At 39.2% G+C, this 26571-nt stretch overlaps 4 protein-coding genes across 5 annotated transcripts; all 4 read right to left on the bottom strand.

Annotated features, from left to right (window-relative positions):
- Positions 1-2632: 2632 nt before the first annotated feature.
- Positions 2633-8916, bottom strand: LOC116175446 (facilitated trehalose transporter Tret1-2 homolog). 2 transcript variants are annotated; one of them, XM_031493575.1, is made up of 4 exons: positions 8690-8914; positions 4662-4803; positions 4452-4598; positions 2633-4173 (listed from the first exon to the last, which is right to left on the bottom strand). In XM_031493575.1, the coding sequence occupies exons 3-4, from the start codon at positions 4516-4518 to the stop codon at positions 2804-2806; spliced, it is 1437 nt and encodes a 478-aa protein (XP_031349435.1). In that variant the 5' UTR covers positions 4519-4598; positions 4662-4803; positions 8690-8914; the 3' UTR covers positions 2633-2803. The 2 variants fall into 2 exon arrangements, with proteins under 2 accessions (XP_031349435.1, XP_031349433.1); XM_031493573.1 differs by lacking the exons at positions 4452-4598; positions 4662-4803 and having other exon boundaries at positions 8690-8916.
- A 2852-nt stretch (positions 8917-11768) lies between these two features.
- On the bottom strand, positions 11769-13900 carry LOC116177105 (facilitated trehalose transporter Tret1-like). The gene is made up of 3 exons (XM_031495979.1): positions 13690-13900; positions 13423-13586; positions 11769-13369 (listed from the first exon to the last, which is right to left on the bottom strand). The coding sequence occupies exons 2-3, from the start codon at positions 13487-13489 to the stop codon at positions 11916-11918; spliced, it is 1521 nt and encodes a 506-aa protein (XP_031351839.1). The 5' UTR covers positions 13490-13586; positions 13690-13900; the 3' UTR covers positions 11769-11915.
- Positions 13901-17287: 3387 nt separating this feature from the next.
- Positions 17288-19164, bottom strand: LOC116176472 (facilitated trehalose transporter Tret1-like). The gene is made up of 2 exons (XM_031495063.1): positions 18900-19164; positions 17288-18848 (listed from the first exon to the last, which is right to left on the bottom strand). The coding sequence occupies exons 1-2, from the start codon at positions 18964-18966 to the stop codon at positions 17500-17502; spliced, it is 1416 nt and encodes a 471-aa protein (XP_031350923.1). The 5' UTR covers positions 18967-19164; the 3' UTR covers positions 17288-17499.
- Positions 19165-23056: 3892 nt separating this feature from the next.
- Positions 23057-24893, bottom strand: LOC116176877 (facilitated trehalose transporter Tret1-like). Its single transcript, XM_031495690.1, has 2 exons — positions 24572-24893; positions 23057-24515 (listed from the first exon to the last, which is right to left on the bottom strand). The coding sequence occupies exons 1-2, from the start codon at positions 24636-24638 to the stop codon at positions 23161-23163; spliced, it is 1422 nt and encodes a 473-aa protein (XP_031351550.1). The 5' UTR covers positions 24639-24893; the 3' UTR covers positions 23057-23160.
- Positions 24894-26571: the final 1678 nt, after the last annotated feature.

Here is a 26571-nt window from a genome sequence, read left to right as displayed (position 1 = left end):
ATCATCGATACATTTTTAAAAAATGGTCGACTAATCGATAATTTATCGACAATTTTAAAGGATTGGTCGATAAATATATAATTACCGATAATCTACCGATTAATCTCGCAATTAAACTAAGAAGATAGATAATTATCGAGAGAATTTTTAACGACATAAACTTGAGAAGTCCATTTTCAATGTTTATCGCAGTTTACTTGAAACAAAGCGATCAAGTAAGAGCATTGTGGAGTTACCATGATCACAATTCACAACCTACTTCTCTACTAATTTTTGAGGATTATCGTCCACTTTATCACCTTTGATTTCAGAAATATTTTTCAAAAGATCCTGTTTTTATTTAAATTATTTCTCGCAATACCATTACCAAAAAATCAAAAATGTTAGCGAATGTACGCATGGATGATGTAATGTAAATAATAATACATTATCATCGAAAGACAACAATCATTATTGGTTATTATCAAAAGTTATCGATAATTATAAAAAATTATCGATGATTATCACACTTTATCGATTATTATCGAAAGTTATGGTTATTTATCGATTATAATCGATAATTGTCGATTATTATCGAAAGTTATCGATAATTATATCTTGTCTAGTTCTAGAAAAAATGTAAGGGAATAATCTTAAAGAATTTCTAAATAAAATTATAATGAAATCGATAATTATCGGACTAAACAGACATCGATAAATCGATAACAATTTCATTTATCACCCATCACTAATTTATTTATTTTATTTTATTTTGCCTTTATTTTTGAGTCAGCGGGGTTGCAACCAAGGCTGCTCCACCAACCCAACCCACTATACATTTACAAATATCGATGCCCGAACCCGGATTCGAACCAGGGACCCTTAGCACCACAGTCCAGCTTTAACTGAACTGCGCCACACGGGCCAGCAATCGAAACATTGCTTTATGTATAGGTTAATGCAAAGTTATTGTAACCATAATGAAGGCAAACATATTGAACAATTAGGTATTATATAGGCCTATTAGTACAGTGCAATTAGACCCAAACCTCAACATCCAAAGTAAAAGTTTCCGTCCTAATGCAGATTGTTCTATACAGTCCACAGATTGTTTGGTAGAAAGTTACACCATTTTAAGCATCGGGTTTGGGCGGGAGGGGAGAGGAAAGTTAGAAAATTAGTATTTTCGATTAGTTTTTCTGAAATATTTAGAAAACTATACGGTTTAGCACGAAAAGTACCGTATTAAAAAATGATCTACAGTAAATTGCGAATAGCCTCATATAGAATTTTGCTAAAGTAAACCGTTCCAGAGTTACAGAGGGCGTAACAGTAGAAATGTTTCGTCTTGTTTTTAGAAATGCTTGGAAAAAATATGAGATTATCACTAAGGAAACTAATTTTTTTGTTAAAACAAATTGCGCTTTAGTGGCTCGTGGTATGTTACTGATAATCCCTCAAAGGTACGACAAACCTTACCACCTGCTCAAGGGGGGGCCATTTTTTAAAGAGGCTTCCGCTATGAGGGATAGTAATTCAAGGGGAGCTGCAGGATGTGCTGTTATAATTACTCTCAGGTGTTCGACAATCTTCCATCCCCACTTCAACGGGTTCTTCTTCTCATTCAGTCACTGCTACACCAGATTGTAGGTTCCAAATGAATTTATTTATTTTTTCGTTGCCAGTGTTACTCGCAGGCCACTCAAAGCATCCTATATATTCATTGTTCGAGTTGGCTGCACTTCTCCCCACTTCAGCAGCTACCAGACAGAACATTCACCGGCCTTATGGTTCAGTGGTAGAGCGTTGGACTATAAATCCGGAGGTCGGGTGTTCGAACCTGGGTTGAGGTGAATTTTTCATCTGTGGCAGAAATGGGAATTACCTTAGACCAGTTTCGAGCATTCTGTCGGCTACTCCGAATTAGGTTTTCCTAATTCCGGAGTAGTATAGAACAACTTAAGACCTCTGCAGAGGCACCTCTAAAAAAAGCATTATGAGGGTCACTCTGTAATTGGGCGCAAGCCTGTTGAGGACCCAGAACAAGAGAGGGATAATAAATAAATAAATTGTATGATCTAAGGCAATTACTCACTGGTGGTAATTACCAACCCCCCTCCCCAACTTTGCAGTGATTTTAACTATTCGAAATTAGCCATTTCGTTTGAGATCCTGTACAGAGTGTCCCTAGAGCTAGTGATTCTAGAGATTGTCGTAAAGATTAAGAATAGGCAAGTTAAATGGATAATGTTTTTCTGTTGACTTAAAGAATTTGAAAAACTTCTAAAAATGAGATGTATTTGTTTAATTATAAAACTTGTGACAAAAATGTTTATGTGAAATTTTTGATCAACTCAAAAGATTTGAAATTCACGACAAAAAACAAGAAAATCAAGCTAATTCAGTATCTTGGTTGATACAACAGGTCATGTTCATTTCATGGGTCATCGAAATGATTAAAATTGGTCATACTTCAATGTTTTTGGACTTTAACATCCCATCAAAAATTGAACATTCTACTGGTCTCTCCTAAAAGATACAGCTTCAGACTGGGAACATCTTAATGCAATTGAGGCAAAGCGTATACAGGGTGGGTCAAACACGATGTTCAGCTTTAAATGTTCACCTATAGAAGGTCAGCGAAGAATTAGTCTGCTCGTCTACTGTACGACTAGTTACAATAGTTATTTTATTTAAAACTCTGATTAAACTAAATTCACAATACTGCAATAGAAGCTATTAACATAAGTGTGAATTGTTGTGTATATTCTTTGGTAAGTATACGGAACATTATCGTAAATCGTCACGAAATGACTCAACCTCGTCAACTCAGTAGAGGAATTGTTTCGCTATCCGCATCGCTGACACAAGCACCATTTACAGCAGACTCTTCCCCTTTCAGCAACTTTTGAATTTCGTCCAATGTCTTGCCTTTAGTTTCTGGAATGATAAGCAGAGAAAAAATTCCAGTTAGTAAACACGCACAACCGAAAAGGAAAAACGGAACGTGCATCCCGTAATTCATATGTAAAAAGTGGAACGCATAAATGGACGAAACGCTTCCAATTATATACATGGCGTCGGATACTGTGCATCCTAACGCCTTAACATTTGTTGGGAACAGTTCGGCGGTCAAAACGATTGGTATCAGTCCTAAACCACACTTGAATGTTATTGCGTAGGATATTACCGCAACCGCCGGCACCCAGCTATACGCCTCCATGTTCACGTCGTTATTCTTGCACGCGAAATAAGTCGCTAACAATAACAATGTAACGGCAGTTAAGAAACATGACGTGTACAACAATATCTTCCGCCCGAGACTATCGATAAGAAGGGCAGAAAGACCACTGGCGAATAACATTAAAACGGAAAATATAATGGCGATTATGCTTGGTGGAATGTTCGTAGCAGCATCCTCCAGAATCATGTGGAGGTTCATTAGTATAACACTAACGCCACTAAAATGTTGCGCAAAGTTAAGTACAGACATTATTATTATCGCTTTTCGGTTACTTTTCACGGTAAACAGTTCAAGCGGTCTCCCACGTGCCCTGTTTTCCTCCTCCACTGCTTGCGCAATCTCTTCCAGTTCCTGGTCAACATCTTCAGTACCGCGCAGGATCCGCAGCGCTTGCCTAGCTTCTTCCTTTCTGTTTTTCACCAAAAGGTAATAGGGGCTTTCGGGCATAAACGAAAAAGTTAACAATTGCGTGATTATCACCGCCGCACCAACACTCGACGAAGCCGCGATGGAAATGAATGGTCCAATGGAGTAAATAAGTAAAATGCCCATCAGCATCATTATAAATATCAGTGCGCCTAGTCTTCCGCGTATTTTCTTGTCGGCTATCTCCGCGATATACATGGGGGTGGCGACAAAGTTACAATCGCCCGCGAACCCCGTGAGGAAGCGGGCCACCAAGATAACTTCACTTGACGAGGCGAATATCAGCAGCAACCACGCGATCAGGTTTTCCACGGCCGCGATTAGCATTGAGTTTTTCCGACCCAACTTGTCCAATAAGTAAATTGTTAGTGGTATTCCGGCCAAACCACCCAACATAAACGTGTTTTCTATCCATACTATATCCGAATTTGTGATTTTTACGGGCGATGAGGGTTGTTGTAGAAGAGGTATAATTGGCGCTGACCATCCGTATTGCATTCCATCGGATAGCGCCGTTAAAGTTCCTAGAAAATAAATACTGTTTGAGTATATACATTTAACAAGCGGCAGAAATTGTTATGGCCTGTTGTTTATGTGACCCATCAATTAATAGTTATTTTTATCTGTCTATGAGATACAACAATTTCTGTGCTTAAAAATTAAACGCCGATGAACCCTACACATATTTTAAAGGCAAATTAGTTTCACATGCTGAAAACACGAGATTGGGAAATGGCAAAACCGTTGAAGATTATGCACATTTCCAAATATTTAGGGTTATCTCTTTACAATGAACACTTACCCGTCACTGTAGCAAGAATTTGTGGAATTCTTCCGGGGAATACCTTAGATATATCGACTACAACCATTTTATCACTAATATACAAAGAAATGTGAACTTCAGCTTCACACGCCAACCGATACCATGATGTGATGATATTGTGATGCGCTTCGGTATGAGGAAAATTGGAAACTAAGCCGAATTGGGGATCTTTGTCAAAACAGACTTTACCTAATAATTATCAGCTACTATCGCCATTGACCTCAATATTATTCTTCTTCTGATAACGTTGCCATCACATGAGTCTTGCAAATGCCACGATTATTTACGTTTTTCATTGTATATATCGCAGTACATTATCTTTATTTCACGCCTGCAATGTAAAAATAGAGTAGTAAATACACAACATGAAGAAATCGACAAAAGTGGCTACTCGTGAATGGACATTGGAATATCAATTAAATTAATCACAAATTGTAATGAGTGCAGTGAAATTCGAACCGCTGTAGTCCATACCAAGGCAATCGGGTTCACTTTCCTGTGTCAGAGAGATATAAAATATCACTCGTGATTGGTCACTAAGCGTCTAGGGGGTGGTGGGTGATGCATGTTACGACTAATGATTCATACGCCTAATGAAATAAACCATTTTGCGCGGTCAGATGAAGTGAAGTGTCTATTGTACAATACTACGATCTGCACAAGAGGAGTTTCAGCTCAACAACACTAAATCCGACCCTGACCCCTAGTACTACATGTCATTGGCTTGGTTGCGTTGGAGTAAAATGCCCTACAGACGGTACGATAAGTCGTTCGACAAATATCGTACCTACTGTCTGTAGGGCGTTTAATAAGGCTGATTAATAAACTCCTTTTTTAGCAACAAATTGGTTAGTGTGTACCTATATGACGCATCAGCAACTTGTGTGTGGTTCATATGCCAACATTGTAAAACTTTGGTGTGGAGAATTAGTTAACCAAGAATATTTTGCTGACAGCATCACGAAATCATTTTTATCAAAGGAGACTGTCCTTGAGCACCTCTCAGAGAACACCAACAGTTCAAAATAATTAAATAAGTAATTGCATTAAATTTCATAACATCAACAATGGTTCAAGATTGGCTACATTTATCGGCTGGTTTGAACTGATCCTGAGCACGTTGGTAGCCCACCAGACATATTTGTGAACTACCAAATCAAAATTTAAGTGGAGAGTGAGTCCTATGTAGTTATCTACGTGAAAGTGAACAGACAATAGGATCATGAAACGACGCCATTTTATAGACATCGGCGGTATGCTTCCAAGATGAAGTTACCAAATTAGCCCCAAACGTATGAATTTTTGAAATATCTTTGTTTGTTGGTGATTTTTGGTAAAAGTTTCGCTTGTGTTGGTTATAAATTATTCTGACATGTTATGTGACCACGTGATACGTATGACTACATACATAAGTTTCTTAGGCACATCATGCTCATTTTAAGTGTATTGGACGTAAGTTCATAGAATATCACGTTTATCAAACCCAACATTCAACGGATGTCCAGATTGCATAGATACGTCCAGACCTAGTGGAGTAGGTACACTGAATGTACATTTGGCATTTGTCTTCTTGAAACTATAGATTTCTTGATTATTTGGTAGATTTCCGGATTAAAAAATGTGCACAATTGTATTTAAGATTCACCAATAGCAGATTTCATACTAGAAATGTCACTGTTAAGCTTTAACGAGAGCATTAGGTTTCTGAAGTGTCTTTCCAAACAATTTTAGATGTGATAATGTAAAGAATTTATCTGAATGAATGATGATTGCGGTCAACCAAGAATGTGGTTTTGTTCTTTATACTTTTGGCGTTAAGATTGCGGGAGTATACCTCAAATTGCATCCTTTTTAATGAGAGGTATCATATTGCCTTTCTAAGGATGTGTGTCAAAAAATCTTGTGGTTGAAAACATCCGAATCTGTAGTTTTAGTTGCGCGGGACATCAAGGATTGGCAGTAACAAAAGACGTTAACCAATAAAAAATTAGACATCGCGATTCTGATCAGAATGAATCAGAAATGATCGTATAAAGCTCACTTTTTGACAGGCAATCGTAATTTCTGATACTTACGGAAGTTCAAAATTAGTGTCCTTTTGGTAGAAGTGAAAAAAAGTATAAAGTTTCGAACATAGCGATAAATGTTTCACCTTCGCGTCCTCGCGTCGTCTCGAAAATTATCATAACCAGGACATATTTTTTCAAATCAAAGGATCATTTAGTTTCCAAGGAAGAATCTAGGAAATATTTGACTGTTTGTCACTAAAATTTTGTTCTAGTTAAAAAAAGTAGCACCAAGTAGCGAAAGTTTCATGGCCAATAACAACACGACAACAACCCCAACGAGTCGTTATCTTCGAAATTTTCTCGGGGGTCTCCAATTGCAAGGCGATTTGAGTCAAAACTTAAAAAATATCAAGAACGGCTTGGCGCTTTCTTCTTGAACACTCCGAAAAACATTAAAAGACAGTCTGAGGCTTTCCGTAAGCCATCTACTGCCCCCAAAAAGCTGTTTCAGAACTCCGTGTAGTGACCTTTTCTGAGCTGTAAATGCGCTTTTCAGTTTTAAATTTGAGGTCCTATGTAAAGGTTTATAAACACTTACTAGAAAATGTTAGTCCTTGCTTTGGGAATAACCTAAAAAGTTCGCCATAGAAGGCCGCAATTCAGAGTGCATTAAAAGTATTTTTATGAAACTTCTAAACCTTTTCCAAAGCATTCGAGAGAGCTTTCGTATTCGTCCTAGACCCCAAGGTCATTTGCTGGACTTTGTATGCCCCTTACAAGATGCTATAGTCCTATATTGCAGGGCATTCTATCTCTCTCTCTGAGCACACTTTAGGTCGTTTATAAAGCTTTTTATGTCACTGATACTTTTTTAGACTTTTACAGAGGATTTCAGACCCTTTACAAACTGTTACAGTCATTTTCTGGGAGCATTCTAAGCAATTCCCACAGCTTTTTAACTTTGTCTAGTACGGACCGACTACGAAGAATATATAAAATTCTAGAGTTCTAGAGATGATCTAGGGAATCGCCTCTTAAATCTAATTACTTACCGATGCAGGAATAACACGATAGTAAGAATATAATACCGAAAACCCCAAAAAATTTATTCCGTTGCAGAGATTTCGATCGATTATAAAAGGCGCCGAACAACCGACAATTAAGTGACTACTATGCTTTTTGAAAATCAACAAAATGGGAGTAGAGTAAAAAAACCATAAAGGACAAACTAAAATTAGTTCACCCTATACTGCCAAAACGGTCTTGGATAAATTCATCATTTGTTTTAAATTAAAAAAATGTACTATTGCTTTAATGTTTGGTTTTTGCATGCATCTTTCCCTCCTCCGGGCCCAATTCTGCCGTTTTGGACTACTTGTAGCATATACTTTAATGGCATAGCAAACGTTCTTCAAATTCGTTTGTCTTAAGAAGAGGGGGGGGGGAGGCTGTTTTGGAATATAAAATGTGCATAACTTTCACATGCGACGAATATGTGTCTAATCATGCACACATGCCTCTAGTGGAACCAAGTAATTTACTTCGCTCTGTTTTGTATCGCAACCCTGTCGACCATATTAAAATAAAAATGTAAGGGGGTTCACAAAAATGTTTGCCAGAGGGCCCGTCACTGCTAGCTAATGTCTAAGAATCGATGGCACCGTATTCAGATTTAAATATACTTACATATTCAGCTTTGTTTTTTACTTATCAACGAACGACAAAGAGCAAGTTCATTATTTTGGACTTTCTACTGGCCGTCTGTGTGCATGATAACCACGAACGGTTCAGAATTTTCCAATTCTGTTTTCAGCAATTATGTAGACAATGGTTAAGGGACCAACTGATTAAATTTTGGGCAATATTCGTCAACCGGAAGTAACCTTGTCGCTCGTTGTCTATATTAATGCAATTAATCACAAATCTATACAGCCCAGCTTTTCAGAAATACTGGAAGCGCGTTAAATTTAAATTGTAAAACTGCAATTCTTTTCCCATTCGTCTCTTTCTGCTAGTTTCCGAAATTACAATGCGTTCTCTAAATAAGAAATTGGATCTTTGAACCGCATTCGTAACGTCACTTAAAACACACAAATAATAGAGAACTTGAAAATAGTTTTATCAACAGGTTAAAGTTCGAGTATAATAAATGAATAGTCATCCATGTCTATTCATGCAATTTGAGGTATGGTTAATGCTTTTACTCACCCATTACTGTAGCCATAATTTGAACGGCATTCCCAGAGGGCACTTTCGATACTTCAGTCACGACCATTTCATTGAAATTAAGAATGAGATCATAATAAACAAGTGCAGTGACACATCTTAATTGTTGCGTTTTATGGATTTCTGACAAATTCATTGAATGTTAACCAACCACATCATTATTGAATATTGATGTAATGAACGCTTTGCAATGCTATGTGCTCGTCATACATTCTGCGAACAGTTACATTATGAATAAAAAGGCGAGTGATCTTCACCTCTGCATGGATCATTAATTGAATCTTATACGATCGATAGAGACAGTAATTTTACGCAATGGACTTGACTATTGACGTCCCAAGCTTTTCTTTTCATTTTAATTTTCACCACGTGCAATTGGTCTGTTCCAAACCATTTCCGATTTTGGAACCATCTCATTTTTTGTCATGGTTTTGGAAATTGTTTAGGTTACAGCAAGGGTACTCTTTGGTTACAGTCTTACAGTTCGGACATCTTCGACATTTCTGTTTTCAATCTTTAAAAGTTTTTTTCAAGAGTACCTATAAGTTTTGTTTACTATGCTATTAGCGATCATGCCTAAACCTAAACCAACTCTGGAAACCATTTTTAGGTTCTACGACCAGGTCATTGTTCTTATTGAATTTGAGTTTTCGGTTATCTCAATCGATTATCAAAACCATTTTGGTTTTTGACCTAGAACTTGTTTGTTTACGTTGTTATTACTCACTACGTGCACCCCAATTATTCAAATTGAATGTTTAAAATGGAGCTGTTTTTAATAAGGGAAAATTTGTGGAAAGTGATCAAGGAGAAGAACAGACAACACCAAAACAAGAATTGAATTAATCAATTGTAACAAACAAATGGGAAATCTGCTTACAAACCTTTTTGCAACACCGTAACCCAAGAACCTTGGGTTTACAGGGGACGCGTAAGAGATTTGGCCCAGATCGCGGACTCTCTTTATTACAAGAGCGACAGCTAAGTGAATTGCATTTATGCCGATAGACGAATCGAGTCTTATCTAATGACTGATTTCTGTTTCTCGTTGCTCTAAGAGTTCAGCTAAAAGATTGCAGAGGACGTAGTAGGCACTTGGTGATCGTTCAGCATCTCCCGTACGACTCGGAAGAGGCTCTACCCACCAGGGAGCTGGCTGAGTTGATAGAGTATTGTCGAAATAGCGGGTTTCCTCTTGGAAAGCGCACACCACGTTGCGTGGGGCGCCATCGAAACCAACCACCTTCTAGAGTACTTCCAAGCAATTGATTTGAAAATTTTAAATCAGGGAGCAGCAGAGGTTATAAATGTGACGTTGGGCTCCTATCCAATAGCTCACATGATCACAAGTAAGAGGGTGTCTGATGAGCCGCCATCTCCGGAATGCTATGTGGCCAAACTGTTACAGCGGTTGGATGAGCTACTTTTACTCTGTCGGAAAACAGGGCAGGTGGAAGAGGCGGCCACATTAGTAAGCGACACCATAACAGCGATATATGAGGACAGCTGTAAACTACGGACCTTTCGAAGAATGAAGAGAACACCCTGGTGGAGCTCATACCTTGAAAAGGTTCGTAAGGAGGTTTGCAGGCTCTTTAATAGTGATGCGAACTAGGCTACCTGCGGACTGGAAGCATCTTAAAAACGCTCAGCGCAGGTATAAGGGCCATATTCGGAGGTCTAAACGAGGATCATGGAGGACCTTATGTGGTAACATAGAGGGTGTTGCTGAAGTTTCAAAAACTTCGTTAGATCGTTTTGAAAGACCCGGGGCAAACGGCCCTGAGAGGGTTTCTTGATATCGCGCGTGCGTTTCACCACGCCAAGTTTGATTCTATTAGTGAAGGTGCTGAAGGCTTTGGCATTGGTGGGTCAATCGTAAGATGGATCCGCGCCTTGCTCGGAAGCAGGGTTATTATACCCTCAATCGGGACGATGGTGATGAGCTCATCGGTTATTAGAGGATGTCCGCACGGATGAATGTTGTCTTTCTCTTGAACAGGTGGATAGGTAGTGTAGTAGTCATGAGACCGAGACTGTTCCATTTATGACTAGCAGGAGAGCGGATTCTAATGGACTCACTCTGCGAGAACGTCAACTGGGTCTGACCAGGTCAGTGAAATATGTTAGAGTCATCATCGGCTCCCGCCGGACCTGGAAAGGACACGTTAAGTCTATGGGGTTTGTGGAAGGGCATTTTGGCTCTACGTACATGGGGCTTGAACCCTCGACGCGTATATTGGATTTACACTGTAGTGATAAGGCCAATAATACTGTACTGTGCACTTGTACGGTGGCTTACCATGCGCATTGCATATGGGAGTCACTGGAGTCATGAAAATCACGCGAACTCTGACCATGGTGGCACTTTTAGGACTAGATCCCTTATACTTAACTTTGGAGGCACAGGGACGAGTGGAAGGACCGAGGCAGCCTTGAGCACGAAAGGATCTGGGAGGAAACCCTTAGATCCGATCCCTTCATCGCAAGAAGAGATGTAATCCGAGCTGTCTTACTAATACCAAAGAGTTATAAAGTCACTTTCCCGGACAAGGAGCAGTGGATGAACTCAGATTGTCCGGCCCTCGAACTTGACGGGCTCGTGCGGTTTGCAGACGGGTCCCTAACGGAAAGGGGAACGGGCATGGATATATATAGTGCTGACATCAGTTTCTCCCTTGGTCAGCATAGCACTCCATGGTTTCAGTCAGAGATGTTGGCCATCCTGCCTGCTAATAAGCGTATATACACATGAAGTGACAGTCAGGTGGCGCTGAGGGCCATGTGAGCCGATAGGTTCCGATTGGCTACGGCCTCGCTTCATTGAAGGCGAACTCTAAATAAATTAGGTGAGTCTGGGTACGCTTAATCTGGGAGGCAGTGCACTGCGGTTTTACAGACTGGATGACCAATCAATCCCAGACTCAGTGGCCACAAGCAAGCGGGCGTGCTTTTTTAACCGGACCCCTTGGCAGATCTGGATATTCTAAGCTTCTAAAACCGAATAGCAACCAAGCTAAGAGTGCTGCTTGGTCGACCTCCCCTTATGAATACAATAGGCTTGTAATGTAAACAATTTAATCTCTTAAAATTCACTTTTTTATTTTTTAGAACATCACATTGCTGTTTTATGTCCATAATTTACTTAAAGATAAATAACATCACTATGAAATAGTATTTCAAAACGTCTATACGGGATAATAAAACCTTAGTTGGACAATTGAGGGGAAACCGGTCGATCTTCTTCTATCTTAGTGGCACGATATGACTTTTCAACAACATCGTCACATGAACTCAGTAGCGGCACCTTCTCGTATATATTCGTATGAATTCCATTCGCACAGCTTGTCGACAATGGTTCCCCTTTGAGTAACCTTTGAATTTCGTCCAAAGTTTTTCCTTTCGTTTCCGGTATCACAACTATCGCGAAAATTCCAACAAGTAAGCAGGAGCATCCAAAAAGGAAGAACGGTACATGCATACCATAATTTCTTTGCAAAAAGTGGAACAGATAAATTGACGAAGCGCCTGCGGATACATACATTGCGTCTGATACTGTGCAACCTAGCGCTTTAATATTGGTGGGAAACAGTTCGGCTGTCATTACAATAGGAATTAATCCTAAGCCACATTTGAAGGTAACCGCAAAAGCCATCACTGCGACTACTGGCACCCAATTATAATCTTTAACGTCGACGTCATTGTCTTTAACAGCAAAGTAAGTGGCGAGCGCCAGTAGAGACACCGCAGTGAGGAAGCTCGATACGAATAAAAGTAGCCTTCTACCCACTTTGTCAATAAGAAGCGCAGAAAAGGTGCAAGCGAGCAGCATCAGGACGGAAAATATAATAGCCGCAGTGCTTGCAGGGATAATCGTTGCGGCATCTTCCAAAATCATGTGAATATTCATCAACATTACGCTAATACCGCTGTAGTGTTGCGCAAATGCCAACACTGTCATTATCGTAATGGCCTTTCGATTACTTTTGACGGTAAACAATTCTAAAGGTCGGCCACGTACTTCATTTTCCTGTTCTACCACCTCGGCGATTTCGTTTAGCTCATCCTCCACGTCTTTAGAAGACCGTAGTATTCGTAAAGCTCGCCTGGCTTCTTCCTTTCTATTCTTCACCAAGAGGTAGTAAGGGCTTTCCGGCATAAATGAGAACGTTAACAATTGAAGAACTATAATGCCTGCTCCGACGCTGGATGACGCTGCGATCGATACGAATGGTCCGATTGCGTAGATCAGCACCACGCCCATCAGCATCATGATGTATATGAGAGATCCTAATCTTCCCCTAATTTTTTTCTGGGATATTTCGGCTATATACACCGGAGTTGCTACAAAGTTAGTATCTGACGCTAATCCAGTTATAAAGCGTGCTACGAATATTACTTCAACCGATGAGGCGAATGCCACCAACAACCACGCAACTAAATATTCCATCGACGCAATTAGCATTGTGTTTTTCCTTCCAAATTTGTCTAAGATGTACATTGTGAGAGGTATTCCAACCAACCCTCCCAATAAGTATATGTTTTCTATCCACACTATGTCAGAATCTGTTATTTGTACCGGAGACGAAGGTGATTGCAATACAGGTATAATAGGTGCAGACCATCCATATTGCATTCCATCGGATAACGCAGTCAGAGTTCCTGCAGTAATTTGTTAGCTACCAGCTAAAACTAAAACCAATAAAACAACTCACCCGTTACTGTTGCAATAATCTGCGGTGTATTTCCGGGAAACACCCTTGACACGTCAATTACGACCATTTTCTGTACTAGATACTCTTTTCAACTAGCGAAAGCGTTTACATCGCTTTGTTGCACGATATAATTACAAGCTGCACGGAAGATTAACTTCTTGCATCTGAATAATAAATCCGATTACTAAGTAATAATGTTTCGATATTTGTTGACATTTGCGACCTCGTCATTAAGATTCTGGTACTATCATCAGATCTCATACTCACAAAAAGCAAATATTTACTGACGTGTTGAGAGGAGGGTTATTTTCCCACATGTGCTCAAAATCCTTCCGTATCCAGCTACGTGTTGCAACAATAACATTATTGCGACATATATTTTTCTATTAAAGATAACTACTTCAAATTATCTATTATTATTTTCAAAAGTACAGTGCTCTGACAATATCTGTTACGACATTACTTTAAATGGAATTTCTAGTGTTTTCTAAAACCTAAAGATTTTAGTACTATGTGACTTGTCTACTTAATAGAGTACCTACCGCCCATTAAAAAAAACGTGATTGGAACCAATCAACATGAAATATACGCGTATACACCTACTACACATAAGAAATACAACCATAATCTGTTGCGATTATAAATCGCTTAATTACATTAAGAGATTAGATACACGAGCCCACCCAAAAATTGGGAATAAAACCAATTACCTAAAGGAATTCGGACGATAACCCCGTCGACAGTTAGAACAGTGGTTATCCCCAAGAAAAAATTAATATTTTCTGGGCCACCCCGGAATCCTTATAAATCTACACAGACCGCAACTAATTTGACTAATTTATCCAAAAGAAAACAACATCGGCTTAAATTGTACGCTAAGACGAAATTTTTAAAAACAACTACATAGAAAATTATTATTTTACGGATGTATATCTGCTGCTCTTTTAAAGGGAAAAATGGGCCAGAGGAATCACCAAAACTCGTTATCTCCTATCACACTATGTACTCGTGTATCGTTTCTAAATTGCACATTCTTTCAAAACAGGTCGCGGAAAATTTTTAGAAAATTTACCAAATTTGTTGCGTACAAAAATCAAAATATGTAAAATTCACTTCTGTAGCATCCATCCAAAACCTTTGGACAGTGTAGTTATGCGTAACGATTTTTGCATTTGTTTTCACAATTCAGGTAGTTGAGATCACGCAATCGTTTTCTTGTCTCAGATCTCAGAGACTGAATGCAAAGAAATATCTGAAACACTTACAAAATTACTGTACGGGCATACAGAGGAAGTGAAATTCAGAATATGTGATTTGGAATTTCAAAATTTACGCGCTTTGCCGGGGGGACATTTCGGCAGCGTGACTGTTTAGCAGACTGTTTTGCACAGCGTTCACAATGAGGTTGATATAAAGATTATTTCTACGATCCTGGTGAAAATGCACGAAACTTTTACAATAATAGAACTAACAGAGGTTGAAGAAAAAAGTTCTCGTCAGTTATTTGTTGATGTGTAGTGTTTATGGCGTATTTCGTCCGTCTGTGGACACGATAACTCTCTAACGGTTTCGAATTCTTTTAGTTTAGCAATAGGTAGACAATGGTCAAGGAAGTAATTGATTAAATTTTGGTCAATATTCGTCAACCGGAAGTAACTTTGTCGCTCGTTGTCTGTATTGGTGCAGTTTATGTTAGCCTAACTGCACCAATATAGACAACGAGCGACAAAGTCACTTCCGGTTTACGAGTATGCCCCAACATTTAATCACTTAGTCCCTTGACCATTGTCTTACTCAAAACAGAACTGGAAAATTCTAAACCATTCGTGAGTTATGCGGGACACTTCGTAGATAGGTTATAATCACGATCGAATGTGTGATGTACCCAGGCCAAATATCGGTATCAAATATCAATATCAAATATAGCACAGTAAATATTCGAAACAGTCACCCTGCCAAATATTAATAATCATAATCACCCGGTTCAAATAAATAGTAGAAGCATAACGTTATGTACTATCACATTACAACAAAACAAAGGAACATGTCGTGGCAAACATTAGTATTAAGTAGTTAATTCTCAATACCAAGTGCAATATGTAACAAAAAACCACCTAACGTACGTCACTCGCCCCCAGATGAAGCACCCTGTAAATACACAGTAACATATTCAGGCAAACAAAAGCGAAATGTGCTGCAATAAATTCAATTATAAATTAAAATGTAGTTCTGCATACTTGTATTGAATATCGCCCCTTAGGGAACATACTGCATCTAAATATAAATAAAAACACGTAAATGGGTCAGTAATTCATGTTGCCAGCGCTTGGAACAAAGGAGTACTGTAAATTGGGAAACAACATATTTATGTAGAATCTCTATGCATTTAATTCAAGGTATGACCAGTATAATTAAAAGTGCAATTTGTATATAGAATGCGTTATAAATGGCAATAATCATGCTGTTTGAGATTAACATTAAATTGGCAAATAATCGAACACGATCATATCATTATTAGATGGATGCACTAGACGTAGAGATTAAAAAAAAGACGTGTTCCACGGAAACGAAACGAAGCGCAATCTTGACTTTTTTCGTCGCGCGTGGGTCGGTTTCGGGAATATTTAAATCGAATTTTAACGGGCTAATTCGGTTTCATCACAAATGTATGCTAAAATGGTATAAGTGGGAAGAAATCTCAACTTGCAACCGAGCGGTTGGGGTTCGATTCTTGCATGCAAACTTTTTTTAAAAATATTTTCACAAAAATACGTATCCCAATTGATCGGAGTTGGACATTAGGTTATTTGTAGGTTTAAGATTATCTTCTCAATTTTTTTTTGAAAAGCAAATTTGTACAAAAATGCTGGTGAGTGGTGAGTTTTCCGAATGGATAACGCGTCTGCTATTTACGAATACGTAAGACCGAGAAACAGTAGACTCTCTTGTTTCTAGAAGGATATTGAATAAAGATTGCATTTTTTATTGCATTTAGTCCTAAAAGTACAAGTACAATAAGGAGCGGCGTTAGTGGCTCGCCGAAAATATCTGAATTGTCCGTTTGGCCCGCCCGTTAAAAACGTTTGGCAACCCTGGCTCCAACGTGTTTCGTTTGGGAGTCACCCTAAAACAGTGGTGAAGTTTGAATTCTTTAATTTTTTCTCAGCAACCATAAGAGTTAGAAAAACTGGTGGCACGTCTTTGAAGAGGTTTTGGGGTATGCCTTTTCTGTTTTTTTCTGGCTTTTTAAAAATTCCTACCACGAAAGGGCGCACACCTTAAGGGGGATGCGAAAAAACTTCTGATTTTGACGAAATTTGGTATCTGGGGGTTTTTGAACATGAACATTACGAATCTGAAAGACTAAGAAGCACGCTCCTAGAGCTAACTCCGGTCAGGCGGGCAAACGAGTCTGCGGAGAGAAAAAGAGGCAGAGGTCGCATGACTCAACACCGACTCAACCGCCAACGAATAAGGGCAGACCACAGCCCCAACCAAAGGCGGGTGTCAGTAAGGCTGGATCACCGCGCAGTAGCGATCATAGATACCAATAACCCTCTGACTAGGCTAACGGCTCACCAGACGGATATGGTACGAAATACCTGGCCAAGCGTCTTGATCAGCATCTCTTCGCCCTAAACGTTCAGGGATTTGAGGTTCAGGCGAAATCTCGTGCGAGAACAATCATTCCAATGAGAAGTTGAAGGAGGTGGTTGGCAACCTCCCACAACTGTGGGCCTTCCTAGACCTCGAAAGACTGCCACCTGGGTTGCGAGGGAACCTGACGACCCGCCAGCAGGAAAAATCCATCTTAAACTATAAAATCATTGTGGGTGCAATTGGAATCTCAGAACACATTAATGGGTGATTATTTACTAAACATTGAATAAATTCACAGCGAAGATCCTTGTTCGCAGTCATTTAGTATCGCCATTGAATAATAAATCTGATTCAGATTTATTATTCAATGTATCGCCCAATATAAGAGTCTACATTTATCTTTAACTTAAAATCTACAATACAGTTTTACGAGAAATATTTATAAACATCACAACTCGAATGTTGATGTATTTTTTCTTAGGCATTTCCATTGACCTCCTTGGAATTATTTTTTGACAACCGCTCTCCTTTCAGTAATTGTTGAATTTCGTCCAAAGTTTTCCCCTTCGTTTCGGGTATGACGAATATAACAAAGATACCGACGAGCAAGCACAAACATCCAAAAAGGAAGAACGGTACATGCATGCCGAAAGTATCGTGCAAAAAATGGAAGAGGTAAATTGACGAAGCACCTGCAATTACATACATGGCATCCGATAAGGTGCAACCAATTGCTTTAATATTGGTAGGGAACAACTCGGCAGTCATTACAATTGGTATTAGTCCTAAGCCGTATTTGAAGGTAACCGCGTATGCCATCACGGCGGCAACTGGCACCCAGTTGTAATCCGTAACGTCGATGTCATTTTCTTTAATGGCAAAGTAAGAGGCGAGTGCCAACAGAGACAGTCCAGTCAGAAAACTCGATGACAGCAAAAGAACTTTTCTCCCAACCTTGTCAATAAGGAAAGCAGATAATGTGCAAGCCAAAAGCATCAATGCGGCAAATACAATGGCGGCAGTACTTGCTGGTATAATCGATGCAGCATCTTCCAAAATCATGTGAATATTCATGAGCATTACACTAATACTGCTGTAGTGCTGCCCAAAACAAAGCACGGTCATAATTGTAATGGCCTTTCGATTACTTTTAACGGTCAATAATTCCTTCGGTCGACCGCGTACTTTATTTTCCTCCTCCACTACTTTAGCGATTTCGTCCAACTCATCATCCACGTCTTTGGATGATCGTAGTATTTGTAAAGCCCGTCTCGCTTGCTCTTTCTTATTCTTCATCAAAAGATAATAGGGGCTATCGGGCATAAATGAAAAGGTGGATAATTGCAAAATTATAAGGGCCGCTCCAACAGTAGACGACGCCACGATTGATACGAATGGTCCAATGGAATAAATCAGCAAAATACCGATCAGCATCATTACGTATATGAGGGATCCTAATCTTCCCCGTATTTTTTTCTGAGATATTTCTGCTATGTATATCGGTGTCGCTACAAAGTTGGTGTCTGCAGCTATTCCAGTTAGAAAGCGTGCCACAAATATTATTTCAATCGATGAGGCGAAGGCTATCAACAGCCATGCAATTAAATACTCAACCGCTGCAATTAGCATTGTGTTTTTCCTCCCTAACTTATCTAAAGTGAACATTGTAATTGGTAAACCAACTAGTCCTCCGAACATGTATATGTTTTCTATCCATACTATATGAGAATCTGCAATTTCCACTGGACTTGAGGGTGATTGCAACACGGGTATCATGGGAGCGGACCATCCATAATGCATACCATCGGATAACGCAGTTAGGGTTCCTAGGTGACATTTTCTTTAACTATTCATAAGTACTAAATGGAATCACTCACCCGTTACCGTCGCCAGAATCTGTGGTGTGTTACCAGGAAACACCTTTGACACGTCAAGTGTGATCATTTTATTGTTGTTCACTTTTACTCAACAAATACGAACAGTATGCGCAACTGTCCTCGCCTTCATTAAGCTACGAAAAGTTATCATAAATCTGACAGTGAAAAAACTGTTAATGCAGAGCGTCGTGATGCTATGAGGTGTAAAAGTGCAACAAATCCACCATCACTCTGAATCACGTAATATGCAATATAATTGTAGGTATCTAATACTTGATCTTCAACCATTGCAAAATCTTAAAGCAAATAGCTAGAGTAGATTGCGGTACAATAAACAATTTTAAAATGTAAGGCTTAAGTAATAAACCTTGAGAGTTATGAGATTCAGAAATATAGACCATTATGGTGTATCCAGTTTTTTCGATTTAATTTTTTTTTAAAGCGCGAATTTTTAGTTTAACTTCTCGAATTTAAATGTGTCCCGCGGTATGTCATTCAATAAATAAACAAATAAATCATTCCTCGGAAGCAAAAAAGTGAAAGTACCTACACTTGTTTTTGGTGTTCAGAATGATTCGTTTGGTGATGGTGATGTAATTTATTTCTTTTTGCCTTACCAAATGATTACATGATTGCATTGCATTATTTGCTAACTAATGTATGTCATTGTACAGATACATTAGATAAATACAAGAGAAGCGAGGGTATTGTCTTTTATAATTCATTACAGCCAAATGTTGCTACCTATTTTCATTATTAACTACTGATACAGCAAGGATACATATTTCTACGTAAATAAGTTTGCCTCACTTACAGTGATCACTTGGGGTGGTCGCTTTAGGCTTGGAAAGTTGCCAGTATAGGTAATTTTATACGTGTACCGCTTCATAATGGAAGAACTACTATGCAAGAACATAAAACACGTTAAGATAAGAAACGAGTGTTCAAGCAGATAAGAGTCGAAACGCTACGTATTGCCGGTTCTAAAAACCGTCTTGACGGAACATAAGAGACGGCTTCTCCGTTTCGTGTGTAGAATTCGGCAAGTACATAAGTAAAAAAACTGCGTAATTTAAGCGCGACATTTATATGTATAATCGCAGAGTCAGCTGTCAATTGGAAAAAATTTCGACACATCGATAAATGTAAGTTATTTTGAATTTTTTGCATTGTGTAACCATAAGCGACTCGCACTACTCGTAATCTGCTTCTATACCAGATACGATACTTAATTGGCTAACCCCTCCAGAAGGAAGTGATGGTCTCCAACAACATTCGCTTTTCAAACTCGATCATAACTTAACTGAGAACGCAAAGATACTGGAGCATTACGAATGTTTACAAATTACTTAAATGTAATCGCATATCACTCTGAACGGGCAAAATAATTACCCATTATGAGGGTCGATCCTAAATATTAATCTCCTTCATGACCCGATGTCCTATTTCACAGCAAGATGACCGCTTGTTATCAACAGATGTGGAGGTAAGCTAAGGGCGTCGGCACCCGCAGATAACGATCAGCTTAACCCAAGGTTACAAAACTTGTACGTCGAACAAGAATTTATATGCAATGTAAAACGTGTCTGGAACCCTTAAAGAAATCAAAGGTAACCCCTCTTCTTTGATGGCCTACAATTTTACATACCTCATAAATGTAAGAGGGTTAATCGTATATGAAACAAACGATTGTCGATGGAAATTACCGTATAATTACAACCGAAATTTAAAGAAGACACAATAAATGAACGAAATGCAACATGGCGGTTCTTACAACAAAAGGGTAAAAACACATGCATAACCTCCACTAGGAGCACAGGCAAATCTCGTCCAAATAATCACTTAGGAAATTCGGAAGATGGCAATCAGAATTCCATGCGTTCTACCTTACGATTTCAGCTGTTTTTTTTAACCGACGTGTACTGCGATGCGGCTTACAAAGAAAAGGCATGAAAATGGACACCCAAAAATCAAGGCGCTGTCAGTCCTGCCTGGCAAAATTGCGTGGTTCGATTTCTTCAATAGGTGGAGCCATCTATCAAATATTACGGGGGTTCTTCGACAAGTAGTGAAACGTAAACAATAATAATGCTTCGTAATGAAGAAAATAAAAATGGTTATACGTGCTTGTGTATTTGGAAACAGTGGAAAATGGTGCCCTTGAGCAAAACCGGCCCAGGGCATATATAAGGGACGTCCTAACTGGGAATGGCAGAACGATAGCTGTTTACCTAACAGTGTTACTAAAGTTTGTACTTCATCGGCTCTAGCAGGAAGCGACTAGGAAACGTTGTGCAGTCTGTGTCCGGGGGATTAACTGCCCGGATTATCTTCATCTGTGAGGCTCCACAGAGATAAATGATTTCATCCCCTGCTTGTGGGACTAATATAGAGCAGAGCAGACAGAAGGAAACTTGACAAGTAATCCAACAATTTAAACTGTATGCCCTAAATTGATGTCGGTCCAAACCGTTTTTGACTCCGAACACTAAAGAACGAGAACCGGAGACAAACTGCTTTCTAAACCAAAGTTATCCGGAGCTTGCGTTGAGAGTTTTTTCAAAGCGAATTAATTTGCTCATCAAAATAATTCACAAGAGTACTTAATAATGCCTTTGCTTACTTGCATTAGTAATTTTGCTTTTACTGTGAAATTGGGTTTTAAATTTGCTACTGAGAAGTCTTTGCGACTACCGTATTGCAAAATATCGCTATTTATAAACGCGCGAATTAACACTCAAATAAATCCGAGAAATTTATGCAAGAAATTTAGAATAACAAATTTTGACTTGGCCTAGCACCTAGCCACCCTAAAAAAATTCAATTCCAACCCCTTTAAAATCCTGAAAAAATGAACCACATTTTAAATTTTTATTTATTTGTGTATTTATTTATTTATTTATTTTATTTGTTTATTTATTTATTCCCAATTACAGAGTGACCCGCATAATTTAGAAGTGCCCCTACAGAAGGTCTTAAGTTCTACACTACTCCGGTATTTACCTTACGAATTAGGAAAACTGCAGCAAAACCTAATTCGGAATAGCCGGCAGAATGCTCGAAACTGATCTAAGTAAAATCCCTTTTCTGCCACAGATGAAAAATTCTTACCTCAGCCCAGGTTCGAACCCCCGACCTTTCGGTTATGTAGCCCAACGCTCTACCACTGAGACACATAGCCGATACCGTTACCACAATAGTCAAAAAAGCAGTACAGTAACACCATTATGAGACATCTGTTCCATGGACCATGGACCTAGTGTTAGCTGCAGGCATTGTTTAAAGTATTTACAATGCTACAGGCTACAGTGACAGTAAGGAGGCATCGGGGGGCTAGTGTTCGGATCTCCATATCCACCCACTAAAAAGGTTAAACAATTGGTGGACCATTGCAGAGTCAAAAGTTGGCATGCCATCATGCGATGCTGTGTAAAGGCTCATCAGTCATCATATTGTCGGGGCAATACCGATATCAATAATACATGTGAATAATTAATAAAATAGCTAATAATAGGAATGATTCAACCTTCATTGAGATAAAAAGAGGGGGAGGTGAAAGATCGTACAATATGCACCACGTAGGCATGCGACATGGTTATGAATTTATATGTGTGGGAAGGGATATACAGGGAACATACAGTTTGGCATAAAATCAGGAATGGTTCCAAACTTAGTGTTGGTGGTGATGGCGGAGCGGAGAGAATAAAAGGGGCTCGCGGGTTAAAAACAAATTCAGAGAACGATCTATTCAAAGTAAACGCCATGGAAGAGACCTTTCACAGAATTAGAAAAACGCACCTCTCCAAAAGTGTCTTACAACATGGCCACACTAATAAGAGACGTGGGAGCACGAAAAAACCTCCCCAAAACTGAGTGGAAACGTTTATCGCATAGATTGTTTTGTAATAGAAGAAATAGTATACAGGAGGTCTCGGCCATTACGTACAGTATTCCAATCAGAGGTTTATTTTCAGGTTCTATTGGAGCGAAACCTTTAAATAAGAGAATCTCGATAGTAACCGATAGCCAGGCAACAATAAAAGTGTTGGATTTAGTACTAGGGTGCATCCGAAAACTCAGCTAGCTAGCGGAAAATAACATCAAGCTAATGGTATTCTGAAAAAGGATAAAGGAGCAACTAGGGCACTAAATTAGCATTTACTTATGCACTGTGTGTATTTCTGTACTTGATGCTATGCAATGGACATACATTTAAGTAAACCACTAATGAGTTCTTTTTAATTGAGGCGCACCTGGGTTACTAGGGAACTGTATTTGTTTTGATTTCCTTTGATTTACCCGTTGACAACGGCTCCCCCTTAAGTAATTTCTGAATTTCGTCCAAAGTTTTGCCTTTTGTTTCGGGTATGACAAACACAACGAAGACTCCAACAAGTAAACACGAACATCCAAAAAGAAAGAATGGCACGTTCATACCGAAATTTCTATGCAAAAAGTGGAAGAGGTAGACTGATGACGCACCGGCAGTCACATACATGGCATCTGACAGTGTGCAACCCAGTGCCTTAATATTGGTGGGAAACAACTCGGCAGTCATTACAATTGGTATTAGTCCTAAGCCGTATTTGAAGGTAACCGCGTATACCATCACAGCGGCAACTGGCACCCAGTTGTAATCCGTAACGTCGATGTTATTTTCTTTAATGGCAAAGTAAGAGGCGAGTACCAACAGGGACAGTCCAGTTAGAAAACTCGATGACAGTAAGAGAATTTTTCTGCCAACTTTGTCAATCAGAAAAGCCGATAAGGTGCACGCCAAAAGCATTAAAGCGGCAAATACAATCGCGGCGGTACTTGCAGGAATAATTGCCGCAGCGTCTTCCAAAATCATATGAATATTCATGAGCATTACACTAATGCTGCTGTAGTGCTGCGCAAAACAAAGCACGGTCATAATTGTAATGGCCTTTCGATTACTTTTAACGGTAAATAATTCCTTAGGTCGACCGCGTACTTTATTTTCCACCTCCACTACTTTAGCGATTTCGTCCAGCTCATCGTCCACGTCTTTGGAAGATCGGAGTATTTGTAACGCTCTTCTCGCTTCTTCTTTCTTATTCTTCACTAAGAGATAATAAGGGCTGTCAGGCATAAATGAAAACGTTAACAATTGAACGACTATAATGCCTGCTCCAACGGCGGACGACGCCGCGATTGATATGAATGGTCCAATTGAGTAAATCAGCAAGATGCCTATCAGCATCATGATGTATATGAGAGATCCTAATCTTCCTCGTATTTTTTTATGAGATATTTCGGCTATATATACAGGTGTCGCGACAAAGTTATTGTCTGACGCTATTCCAGTAATAAGGCGTGCCACAAATATTACTTCTACCGATGAGGCGAAAGCTATCAACAACCATGCAATCAAGTACTCCACCGCCGCAATCAGCATTGCATTTTTTCTGCCAAATTTATCTAAAATATATATTGTAAGAGGGATTCCAATCAATCCTCCCAACAAGTATATATTTTCTATCCATACTACGTCGGACTCGCTTATTTGTACTGGCGAAGAGGGTGATTGCAACAGAGGTATAATGGGAGCCGACCATCCATAATGCATACCATCAGATAATGCAGTCAAGGTACCTAGATAACATTTGTGTAGGTCCTCTATTAATGTGAATTGTGATAAAGGTACTCACCGGCAACTGTTGCAAAAATTTGTGGTGTATTTCCAGGTAACACCCTGGATACGTCAAGTACGACCATTTGGCTCTTATTTGACGTCTTGCTGGTCACTATCGAAGATGCGACATTAAAGTGATTACATAAGTATTTCCTTGAAATCGAGTAGTAGGTACGACCTTAACTTCAGAGGTTATCTCAAGTAAATCAACAGCTTGTTTGCAAATTGCTACCAGTCCCCTCTACTTTACCACCAGTAATGTTTTGGTACCGGTTGACATTTTCAACACATATACTACGCTGTTGGGATTAAGAATTATGATATCGTAGTAGCAGTAAGTAGATTATAGGTATTACAAGGGAAGGTTTTAGAAAATACTATAATAGATATACTTTATATCCTTTATCAGTTTCTTTATCTACTTTATCGAACGATATAAAACACAAAACAGATAGAATAAAATGCGATTATATAATATTAACTACCTACGTAATAATTATTTCAAATTCTAGTGATTGTAGCTGCGTAGAATAATTTGTTTTGTAAAAAAAGTTAAGCCCTGGCAGATATAGGTATCTCATACCTAGAAAATCTCTATCACGTGTTTGGAGCACGTTCTCAGGCCACAATTTTGTCGACTCCATAAACCGTACTACGATCTATTTTTATTTATGAACGATCATGTAATAAGTATACCCCAAGAGGCCAAGTTCCTGAGATTAATCTTTGACAGCGAATTACGATTTCTAAACATCTGCAAAACATGCGGTTACCACAAGTAAAAAATCACTGAATGTAATAATCAGAGTTTTAGTTCATAGGTAATAAATGAGTAGCACATGTTACCCTGCATTCTATGTCACCTTCAATTCTCCCCTACGCCGGTGGCTCAGTAGTTGCGTTACCGACTGCTATTCGGGAGGTTGTGGGTTCGAATCCCGCTGCCGACTGCTCTGTCTGAGGTTTTGTCAGATGGTTTTCCTCAGACGTACGTAGCTTCGTATAATGCTTGCTAGCATTATGTTGAAATCTACAAGGCGAATGCTGGAGCAGGACTCTTCTCACTCAGCACCCTAACTCCGTTCCTTCCGTTCCCATCCTTAACTTTACCCATCCTTACATTCCCGTTCTCTGACTGAAGAGGGTCAGGGGTGTCGTAGGAATGAAACACGTGACCTCTTCCTCTTTCAAGGCAGCGCACAGAACTCGCGTCTACCTTTGATCTTCAGTGACATTGCTTTAGTTCATGGAAAAAAACCCACCCAAACATATGGAAATTTATGAAGATGATGGAAGATGAAGAACGAACAAAGCTTCAATGCAGTAAGAATTGAGCAATACCATAGTGAGCAGCAAGCAGCATAGAACCGAAAGCAAAAATCGGACAAAACTTTGCAAGAACTCGAAGCTGATATAGCCCGGTTGGTAAGATTGGCGTATTCTACCGCTCCAGAAAGCTTAATACCGGTGCAGACGTTTATCGATGGTGTTCGAGACGGGAAGCGCAGCAAACTTTAAAATTTGCGCGACATGAGAAATTGGAAACAGATTTGGTGCATTCTCTGGAGTCTGGAGTTCGGTGTTGCAAAGAAAACGTCTCCTAGTAATGCTCGTGTGACAAATGAAGAAAATGAAAATTTAGAAGAAAGATTAAAAAGATTACCCAATCGAGCAACATTGTACAAAAATAACGAGGGCTGGGCGAGAGCCGTGGTGAAAACCAACACAAATAAATTGTCCCAACAGTACAGCCAGAGAAAACTAGGACGAGTCAAAGGGAAGTAGCGAACAAGTTGTGCCACGGAGTCATTACAGCCGCATCATTGAAGCATGAAGATCTGGGAAGAAATATCTCGATATGACTCAGTTTTAAAAGATTATTGGGCTCAGTGGGACTCGTTACTGTGGTCTTCCTAAAAGGGTTCTAGAGAATGATGATGGCACTACCACAACTGTGCAGCTAGTGGTACCGGAGAATAAGAAATCTGAAGTACTACGACAGATACACGATGGTAT

This window comes from Photinus pyralis, unplaced genomic scaffold (assembly GCF_008802855.1).
Source record: "Photinus pyralis isolate 1611_PpyrPB1 unplaced genomic scaffold, Ppyr1.3 Ppyr1.4_LG7, whole genome shotgun sequence".
Taxonomy (NCBI): Eukaryota; Metazoa; Arthropoda; class Insecta; order Coleoptera; family Lampyridae; genus Photinus; species Photinus pyralis.
This window is presented reverse-complemented; position numbering and strand designations above follow the sequence as displayed.

Bases quoted from the DNA above. Each gene is read 5' to 3' on its own strand.
- LOC116176472 (XM_031495063.1), bottom strand. From the start codon at position 18,966: ATGATCACACTTGACGTGTCAAAGGTGTTTCCTGGTAACACACCACAG. The intron at 18,849-18,899 runs GTGAGTGATTCC...AATGTCACCTAG, and splicing joins GATTCTGGCGACGGTAACGG to GAACCCTAACTGCGTTATCC.
- LOC116176877 (XM_031495690.1), bottom strand. From the start codon at position 24,638: ATGGTCGTACTTGACGTATCCAGGGTGTTACCTGGAAATACACCACAA. The intron at 24,516-24,571 runs GTGAGTACCTTT...AATGTTATCTAG, and splicing joins AATTTTTGCAACAGTTGCCG to GTACCTTGACTGCATTATCT.
- LOC116175446 (XM_031493573.1), bottom strand. From the start codon at position 8,843: ATGAATTTGTCAGAAATCCATAAAACGCAACAATTAAGATGTGTCACT. The intron at 4,174-8,689 runs GTGAGTAAAAGC...TTTATTTTCTAG, and splicing joins AATTATGGCTACAGTAATGG to GAACTTTAACGGCGCTATCC.
- LOC116177105 (XM_031495979.1), bottom strand. From the start codon at position 13,489: ATGGTCGTAATTGACGTGTCAAGGGTGTTTCCCGGAAATACACCGCAG. The intron at 13,370-13,422 runs GTGAGTTGTTTT...AAATTACTGCAG, and splicing joins GATTATTGCAACAGTAACGG to GAACTCTGACTGCGTTATCC.